This window comes from Penaeus japonicus, unplaced genomic scaffold, assembly GCF_977035675.1.
Source record: "Penaeus japonicus unplaced genomic scaffold, GWHDUDI00000001_assembly GWHDUDI00000037, whole genome shotgun sequence".
Taxonomy (NCBI): domain Eukaryota; kingdom Metazoa; phylum Arthropoda; class Malacostraca; order Decapoda; family Penaeidae; genus Penaeus; species Penaeus japonicus.
Genome location: NW_028234439.1, coordinates 19,707,475 through 19,717,474, shown reverse-complemented (window position 1 = coordinate 19,717,474; position 10,000 = coordinate 19,707,475). Strand labels below are relative to the sequence as shown.

At 49.7% G+C, this 10,000-nt stretch overlaps 1 protein-coding gene across 3 annotated transcripts in view; it reads left to right on the top strand.

Moving 5' to 3' along the window:
- The window catches only part of Hph (HIF prolyl hydroxylase), a 28,947-nt gene that overhangs the window by 13,250 nt on the left and 5,697 nt on the right, over positions 1 to 10,000 (top strand). For 2 of the 3 annotated variants that reach the window (XM_043024888.2, XM_043024887.2), the window contains exons 2-3: positions 3,038 to 3,302; positions 8,365 to 8,627. In XM_043024888.2, coding sequence (XP_042880822.1) covers positions 3,038 to 3,302; positions 8,365 to 8,627 — 528 coding nt within the window. Of the gene's footprint in view, positions 1 to 488; positions 3,303 to 8,364; positions 8,628 to 10,000 lie in introns of those variants that run through there. The other variant, XM_086532353.1, reaches the window with a different exon arrangement.

Sequence of the window (10,000 nt, the reverse complement as noted above, 5' to 3'; positions counted from 1 at the left end):
CACTCACTCACTCACTCACTCACTCACTCACTCACTCACTCACTCACTCACTCACTCACTCACTCACTCACTCACTCACTCACTCACTCACTCACTCACTCACTCACTCACTCACTCACTCACTCACTCACTCACTCACTCACTCACTCACTCACTCACTCACTCACTCACTCACTCACTCACTCACTCACACACACACACACTCACACACACACACACACACACACACACACACACACACACACACACACACACACACACACACACACACACACACACACACACACACACACACACACACACACACACTCACACACACACCCACTCTCACACACACACACACTCACACGCGCACGCATCCTCTAGGGACAGAAGACGTAGCTGTTGCACCTCGCAATGTGGCCTCAAGTTAGTGATCCGTTTCCCCTCGACTTCTCTTTGCCTTTGGAAACGCCCGCAGTGTTGGTAGCAATTGAACTATTAAAAGATTTTTTTTTCTTTTTTTCTTTTTACTGAATGACTGTCGAGTCTTTGTTTCTCTCGAGAAGTGCGAACGCGTGTGGAACTTAGTTTCAGTTATGTAATGAATGCAATACTAATATATTTCTTGTTGTGTCGAAACAAAACATATGCTAACTAGCCCGAGCATGAAGCGACCAGGCCGCCTTTCTGTTCTCGGGACGTTGCGACCGCGAGTCTTACTTAGCATGCATCGATCCGTGTTCGAGCAGTAATGCCAGAATTACTTTGTCCGTTACCTCTTCCCAGCGCCACCACGTGACCGCCCGAACTGCAACGATCTCAGAGCAACGAGAAACAAGAGAAACAAAGGCATAGCGCTCATGACCGCGCCTGTTTCGTCATTCATGGCTAGCCAAGGGCACGAGGACGACCGCCAGGCTTCTGCATTATACGCGGTTATAATCAAGACTTCAGCCCAGACATGTGTTCGTGTCTCTTTCTTGCGCCGGACCTTCTGACCGGGCGTTGGGGACTCCATGCAAATGAGGAGGCTGTCATCACGGAGGGGCTGCCCGCGGGTGGGCCGGTGGGTGGGCCGGTGGGTGGGCGCTCCGATCCCCTTTTGAGGGACCTGACGGTTGTCGCAGGAAATACATATTTTGAATTCGTATATGTAATTATGTCAATAATAGTGACACCTACATTGATAACGAAAATGAAAGTAACAGTGATTATATCCAACCGCTCAGCGAGTACGTGCTCGAGACCCTCTCCATTATCAATGATTTTTCAGCCATAGTTTATCAGAGTCTTATAGAGAGAATTAATTTCCTTTAAAAAGAGACGAGGTAGCGTTTTATTGATTTGCTCGAGGTTGAAGAGAAGCATGGAGGTATGTGTTTAAGCCTTATTAGCTGTGATAAAAAGGCAGCCGAAGAATCGTTTTTTTTTTTTCTTCTTTCTTTCTTTTTTAACATGAACATTGTATAAGTATGTTCAAGGTCTTTTGCCCGTTCTTATCGTTTTGACTAAATACCACTTACATAAAATAACTCAGATACTGTCTTTTCCAAAAGGAAATAAATGTTTTTTTAAAGTGACAAATATTTACAAAAGAGCATTTTCAACCAACCATCCAAAAGTCATTCTTAAGGTGACGTCAAAGATTACATTATTCCTTAAAGAAACATAGCTTAGTTCTCTTCCTGTGCCGTCGCCACGTCCGACGGAAGCAGCAGTTCCAACACGCAAAGCGAATGGAAAAAAAAAAAGAAAAAAAGACTGCAGAAGCACTTTAAAGGCTTCCGGGCAAGGGGTAGGAGAGCATGCTTCAGAAGTGCCTCTGTAACTGGAAGTTCCGGCTGCCCCTTCGGGAGGGCGTCTGAGGGCGGCTCTGAGGGGCGTGTTGTCCCAGGGCAAGGCCCGTAACAATTCAAGATTATTAAGCCCAACACGCGCCAGATCTTGTTTCAAACTTGCCTCCCTCTCTCTCCGGCTCGCAATTTATTGAACACTTGACAACTCGCGGCTCCGCTGAGGTCCTTGAGTCCGGAACTCGACGCATTTTTCCCGGGCGAGCCTTACTGGACAGGGCCAGGGCGTGCTGTGCATCCCGGAGCACCGCCTCCAGGCCAGCCAGTCCAGAGGCGAGGAAGGGCGGCGGCGAAAACTAACGTGGCAAATATAGATTATCGGGGCCCGTCCAGCGGCAGACGTGATAACCGGACCCGCGAGTCGGGCAGCACAGGTAGTGGGGCAACAGCTGAGCGAGTGAGTGAGTGATTGAGCAGTCGACGCCTGGCCGCTGCTGCTGGCTCCCCTCTCTGCACTCGCCGCCTGCGACGAGCGGTGCTGGTCACGTCCTGCGGCTCAGGGGGGACGAGGAGGCTCCTCCTGCGAAGGAAGTGTGCTCGGCGGGCGTGTCAGCCTCGGGGAAGGAAGGGCGCGGGCGGGCAGTGCGGTCGTCCGTGTGTGGGGGCGAGGGAGAGAGAGAAAGACACTCGAATACATACGTGTGACTCCCAACACGCCCTTGTGATAAAGTTAGAGGATAGTTTAGATCCTCTCCGCCTCCTGTTCCTGTGGGTGTGCTGTGTGGGCGTCAGGACCTCTGAGGTGACAGGTTGGCGACTCGCAGGCTGGGCGGCGCTCGAGGTCCCAGCACCGAGCGGCGAGGCATGCATCCCCTGTGATGAGGAACCTGCCCTGGGAGAACCCCTGTGCCTGGAGTGCTGAGAACCACCATGCTGGATGTGCGTTGACTGTGGAACCTGATAAGATGAGTGAGGGAGTGAGCCTAAGGGCGTGCGGGCAGTGCAACCGCCGGGCGGAGCACCTCATGGTGTGCAGTGGGTGCAGGGCGGCTTGGTACTGTGGGCAGGACCACCAGAGACTCCACTGGAAGAAGCACAAGGTCTTCTGTAAGCCAAAAAATGGAGCGACTCAGTCCGGTTCCAAAAAGAGTGAGGCGAGAAGTAAGAAGGTTTCCCCAAAGACTAATTTTACGCTTGACCCTGCAGTTCTTGACGCGATGATGGGTGGACACGATCTCAGTGACTGCAATTTGCAATTTCAGAGCAATGGTGATGGTGTGAGAAGTGGCAGGCGGAGATCGCGAGGGGAGCCCGAAATGAACGTGCCCAGTGACCCCAATGACTCCACCGAGGCGTCCCCTCACCTCCCACGGCCTCGGACGCCGTCGCTCCACCACTTGGAAATGTTTATGGATTCTCAGTCCCTGGAAGAAGTCGGCTTTAATCAAAACAGGTTCAACAGACTGGCGCAGTTCGTCATAAGTGACCTCAACAAGTACGGGGTGTGTGTCATCGAGAACTTCCTTGGTAAGTTTAACGATTCTTGTTTATTTATTTATCTATGTACATTATAAGAGCTGTTTTATATGTATAGACGTATTTATACGAGTAAATACATTTATGCTGGTGTCAGAAGCTCGTCAGCTTGATAGTTAAAGACGAGAACTTTTTATTAATCTGGAAATATCATATCGCCATTTTTTTTCTATGATTATCATTTAATATTTTATACCAGTGATGCTCCTTTGAAAGTTGGTCGACCTAATAGACACGGCATTCCAGATAAAATCAATATTTTCGTCATCGATAAATATTTACGAGACACCTGCGTGTCCCCCACTACCCTTCTGCCGATCGCCGTGGCCTCCACACTTGTCGTCCCTCTGGCAATGGCCAACAGACATCCTCCCAATGTATTCTGGCATGGAGCTCATGCCATTCCCTGGCAGCCTGTTGTCATTTATGCAAGCGGCTCAAGCGCAGTCTTGCCAGAATTTATGTGGGGAAGGTTTGTTGGCCTCTGCTGGAGCGTGGAATGTGTGGAGGCCATGGTGATTGCCTGAAGAGGAATTCAGTAGATTATGGGCACAGTCCACTTGGAAGTATTATTACAAAGGGTTTTGTAGAATTATACTATTTATGTATAATGCATAATATTCTGCACATAAGTTGTGTGAAAAAATATTTGTTTTTTTTGTTGTCGTTGTTTACTTGTTTTTTTTTTCTTTGTTTTGTTTTGTTTTCTTTTCTTTAATTGATCACTTTTTTCAATATTAGGAAAATCTATATTCACCAGATCTTATGAAAGAATTTCAGCTGAACATTAAAGAAAATTTTGAATGTTACAATACAAATCTGTGGCTTATTTATTCTCTGTTGCTGAAGTGTTATAGCAACTCATTTTATTTTGATGAAAGTTTAGAATCAAACTTTAGATTTATATTGCTGTGTATTTTTTTCTGTGCATTTTAAGTTAGAATCTGATTTTGCATTTTCGTGAATTTGAAATAATGAAGTCTAACCTATACTTAATTTTTATTTATTATCTGGTATTACTACAGACGCATGTCAACTGAGAAGAGCTACTCTACACAATATTGAAAATATATTAGAATTCTACAGCAACAGAGCTATACAATTTGCATCCTTTCGTATAATACAGAAGTCACAAAACTGAGCCGTTACCGTGAATTGTAAGTTTTAGGTCATGGTGATAAGAGATCATAGCCTGCATTGAATCAGGCTCTTTGGTTTTAAGGAGATAAGATACCGGAGATGTTATCTTACCAGAAAGACGGTATTACTAGCTGTTTGAGAGGCTATGTATTTGTTTTGCGTTTTTAAAGGCATGTTAGATCATGCAGGGATATTAATCTATTAGGACTAGGTATGATATGGCATTGATTAGTTATGTTGTTTGTAGGTTATGATAACTCACACTTTCAAGTCAATTTTTCTGTAGACTATGACACTGCGCATTTTAAAGTTACATGAGTCGTCAACTTCGATCAGACACATTTACATCATGCTCGCCTCGCCTCCTTCCCCTCCCTTGCTGTCTGTCTGCCTAATAGTTTTTAATCTCTTGTCATATGAGAAAAACTCATAAGGATGAAGGATTTATTTCTTGTGTCAGGAAAAGAGATACAGGAGGAATAAACTATTTCCGGAGAATAACTGCTCAGGTCTTTGGGAATTATTACAGGCAAATGAAATGAGACAGATGATGTGAAAATGATGGGAAACAGTCGATTTGTTCTTTCTTTGGGACGAATTCTCGGCAGATAGTGTAAGAATGTCGACTACATGGCAACCTGCAGGTCTCGGCCACACACCACATAGACAGTCCACTAAGGAATCAATAAGTTCTGACGTGGAATTTCGTAATGACAAGGGGGAGGGACATTCAGTTTGGTGTGCAATTGAAAAGGAATTGGAATAAGAGCTAGAAGATAGGAGGATGCCTTCAAATTGCTTGTGTAGGGATATAGTGACGATCAAGAGGTTAATGGTGATTCATATGATAGATAACAATGTTAATAATAATGACAATAAAATATTATCATCATTGTCATAACCTAAGTTTCCTTTTATGATTATTGGTATCATGATATTTAATATTTTTTTTATTGTTATTATTATCTTTACTATTATTATTATTTCATTATTATGATTATTATTACCTTTGTTTTTATTATTGTTATTATCATTTTATTGTTGTTATTATTTTGTTTGTGTTTTTATTGTTATTATTGTTTTTTGTGATAATTTCTTATCATTATTATTATCGTTGTTATTGGTATTGTATTATTATTATTATGGTTATTGTTATTTTATTTACAATTATTATTTTCATTTTGCTATTGTTCCAATAATGATAACAGTGAAAACCCAGTCCCAGTAATGGAGATACTGATCTATCTATAAGGAGGGAATCCATGGCAGGAGAGTTTCATTGCCAGTGTAAAGATTAGGTACTCCCCCTGCCCCTTCCTCTCCCCCTTCCCCCCCTTCCCCCCTTCCTCTCCCCCTTTTTCTCCCCCTTCCCCTGCCCCTTCCTCTCCCCCTTCCCCTTCCTCTTCCTCTTCCACTTCCTCTTCCTCTTCCCTTTCCCCTGCCCCTTCCCCTTCCCCTTCCCCTTCCCCTTCCTCTCCCCCTGTCCCTGCCCCTTCCCCTTCCTCTCCCCCTTCCTCTCCCCTGCCCCTTCCCGCTCCTCTCCCTCTTCCCCTTCCTCTCCCCCTCCCCCTGCCCCTTTCCCACCACCTTCCTCTCTCCCTGCCCCTTTCTCTCCCCCTCCCCCTTCCTCTCCCCCTGCTTCTTCCTCTCCCCCTCCCCCCCCTGCCCCTTTCCCACCACCTTCCTCTCTTTCTGCCCCTTTCCCTTCCCCTTCCTCTCCCCCTGCCCCTGCTCCTGCTCCTGCCCCTTCCTCTCCCCCTGCCCCTTCCCCCTTCCTCTCCCCCTCCCCCCCTGCCCCTTTCCCTCCACCTTCCTCTCTTTCTGCCCCTTCCCCTTCTCCTTCCTCTCCCCCTGCCCCTGCTCCTGCCCCTTCCTCTCCCCCTCCCCCTCCCCCTCCCCCTGCCTCTTTGCCTCTTTCCCTCTACCTTCCTCTCCCTGCCCCTTCCCCTCCCCCTTTCTCTCCCCCTTCCCCTGCTTCTTCCTCTCCCTCTCCCCCTTCCTCTCCCCCTGCCCCTTCCCCTTCCCCTTCCTCTCCCCCTGTCCCTGCCCCTTCCCCTTCCTCTCCCCCTCCCCCTGCCCCTTTCCCTCCACCTTCCTCTCCCTCTCCCCCTTCCCCTTCCCCTTCCTCTCTCCCTGCCCCTTTCTCTCCCCCTCCCCCTGCCCCTTTCCCTCCACCTTCCTCTCCCTCTCCCCCTGCCCCTTTCCCACCACCTTCCTCTCTCCCTGACCCTTTCTCTCCCCCTCCCCCTCCCCCTTTCCCACCACCTTCCTCTCTCCCACCACCTTCCTCTCTCCCTGCCCCTTTCTCTCCCCCTGCCCCTTCCTCTGCCCCTTCCTCTCCCTCTGCCCCTTCCTCTCCCCCCTACCTGTGCCCCTTCCTCCCCCCCTACCTGTGCCCCTTCCTCTCCTCCTACCCGTTCCCCTTTCCCTCCCCCTTCCCCTTTCCCTTCCTCTCCCCCTTCCCCTTCCCCTTCCCCTTCCTCTGCCCCCTCCCCCTCCCTATTCTCCCGCCCCCAGAGGCCTGTCGGCGACCGTGATGAGGGGGAGAGGATATAGAGCTGGCGAAAGGCTGGGGATAAGGACGAGAAGTAGGCAGAGAAGGAATGAGGAGGAGTAAGGGCGGGAGTCGATGGTGGGAGGAGAAGGAGAAGAAGGAGAAGGAGGCGTAGGAGGTGGCGGCCAGGCTAGGCTAGGCTAGGCTCGAGGGCCGAGGAGGAGGAGGAGGCGGAGGAGGCTGCGTGTCTCCCGAGCGCGCGGGATAATTGAGCGGCGCCGTTGAGCAACGACTCCGCCTCAAGTGCTGTCACAACAAACACGGCGAGGCTCGGGAAGGGAAGGGGATTAATTGCCGATGATAAACTCGTACCATATCGTGCAGCGGGACTGCTTGGGGGGGGGGGGGAGAGGCTGGCGAGCAGGGCAAGCACCAGAGAGGAGGAGGAGGAGGGGGGAAGAAGGGGGGCGCTGCAGGCACGCACGCACGCACGCAAGCAAGCAAGCAGTGTAGAAAGGGGTTAGAAGACACGGCCGACGGTGGACGGACGAGTTGCATCATCGATTGGGGTTTTGATAACAAGAGGCAGGGGTTGAGGAGACGGGGCTGGGAGGGGGGGAGGAGGAGGGGAGAGGGGTGAAGGAGGGGGAGGGAGAGAGGGGAAAGAAGATCAGGAGGGGAGGGAGGGAGGGAGGGGTGTTGGTCCCATTTCATTGACAGATTAACGACATTTGGGGAGGCTTATGTAGTGGCATGAGGGCGAGAGTGGAGGTAGGCGCGGGGTGGATGGGGGGATGGGGGGTGGGGGGGTGGAGGGCCACTTGAGTTCTGTAATGTCAAGTTGTGAGGTTCCAGGCTTCGTCTGTGGCTTGTGGCGAGGAGAAGGAACTTCTGGTAAATGTAACATTTCTGATTATGAATGACATGATTGGGATTATAAAGAATGTCCACTGTTTGTTTTCCTGCAGCTAGAAGTCAAGGGAAGTTTTCAATGAACTCTCAGTTGCAATGAAAACAAGGAAAAGTGCAAGGTTACTTTAAACTTGGCTGCGCATGCGAATGAGCAAACGCTCTGGCCAAGCACAGTGGATGCCAGTTCTTGATCATGCACCAACTTGGGTAATTTGTGCGAATGCCGGTCGGATTTACGCTGGATTCCGGAAGACAATTAATTAAGCTTTCTGGAGCAGAAGGAGCATCACTGCGTTTACGATGACTATGATAGGAAATTATAAGCACACAAACATGATAGTGATAGTAATGATGACAGTAATAGTCAAAATAATTATTTATAGTAAGATGATGATAATATTAATAATGATTATTATTATTATTATTATTGCTGTGATCACGATGACGAAGGTGACAGCCCTAGAAGGAGCCAGGTACTCTAAAGGCGTTTCTCCCTTGTCCCGCCAGGCGAGAACCGAGCGGACCAGATTCGCGCCGAGGTGGGCGGCCTGCATCGGCACGGGGTCTTCCACGACGGGGAGGTGATGGCGCGGCAGGACCAGGCCCGAGGGCGGGTCCGGGGGGACAAGATCGCCTGGGTCACCGGAAGCGAACCCAACTGCTCCAGCATCGGCCAGCTGGTGTCGGTCGTGGACTCGCTGGTGGCCAAGTGCAACAACCACCAGCAGGCCGGGAAGCTGGCGTCCTACAACATCAAGTGGAGGACGAGGGTAAGTGGGCGTCTTGCTGTTGGTTCCGGCGTCCTCGCCACTGTGGTTATCCGCCCCCCCCCCCTTTCCCTCTGGTGTGTGTGTGAAAGCAGTAGCAGTGGGTGGGTCGGGAGGCCTGTGTGGCCCTCGCTCGCTCGCTTGTTCGGTGTGCATGCGGGTATCTAGTATGGCTTGGTATGGTTTGAGGATAGCTTCTCCGCTTAGCCGAATCCTCCAGTCCCTTAATAATGATATCGAATAGCGGATATTATATCAGTGCTGTGCAAAATTTAGCCGAATACATCCTCACATTCGGAGCAGCTTCCCGACACTCGGTACGCGACCTCTGTGGCCAGCGCAGGTGCCGGCACGTCCCTTCCCAACGGAAAATACCCTTCCACGTGCGTGCCCGTCCTGGCGTCGGTACGGTCACATACCCCAGTGTGTGTCTCATAAAGGCCGCACGGGTTGCTCTGTTGCTTCTGTGGCACCTGTGCCGCTAACAGCCGGGTCGATGCGTCCTGTACCAACCCGGCTCGTGGAGATTAGTCACCTGTGAATTCCAAGCACTTGAGGCAATTTCGCTTGGAATGCTACGAGAGAGAGAGAGTGAGAGAGAGAGAGAGAGAGAGAGAGAGAGAGAGAGAGAGAGAGAGAGAGAGAGAGAGAGAGAGAGAGAGAGAGAGAGAGAGAGAGAGAGAGAGAGAGAGAGAGGGGTGAAGCGGAGGTCTTTCGAGGGAAGGGATATTCAATGGCAACCTTCAGATTTCCCACCTTTTTTACCGTGTCATTTTTCGTGGCAAACCTCCGGCCTTGAAGACATGAGCAAGGATGATGATGCATCAACCCCTGGCGATTAGTGCTACTTGGTTCTGGGCTGAAGTCCATGGTTCGGATGGCCAACACACACACTCACTCACTCAAACACACACACTCACTCACTCAAACACACACACTCACTCACTCAAACACACACACACACACACACACACACACACACACACACACACACACACACACACACACACACACACACACACACACACACACACACACACTCATACACACACATACACACACACTCACACTCACACTCACACACACACTCATACACACACATACACACATACACACACACTCACACTCACACTCACACTCACACACACACTCATACACACACATACACACACATACACACAGCTACAGCCAGGTGATGCGACAACACTCCTGAAACACAGGCCCAGTCGATTAAAAAAAAAAGGAAATATTTGGAGCGAATCCAGTTTCCTCGCTGGAAGAAGGAAAACGGGTGACCTTTTAGAGGAAACTTCACATACAAGACTCTAGCTTTACCTTACGTCTTCTAATCCTGTCTCTCTCACTCACCATCGGCA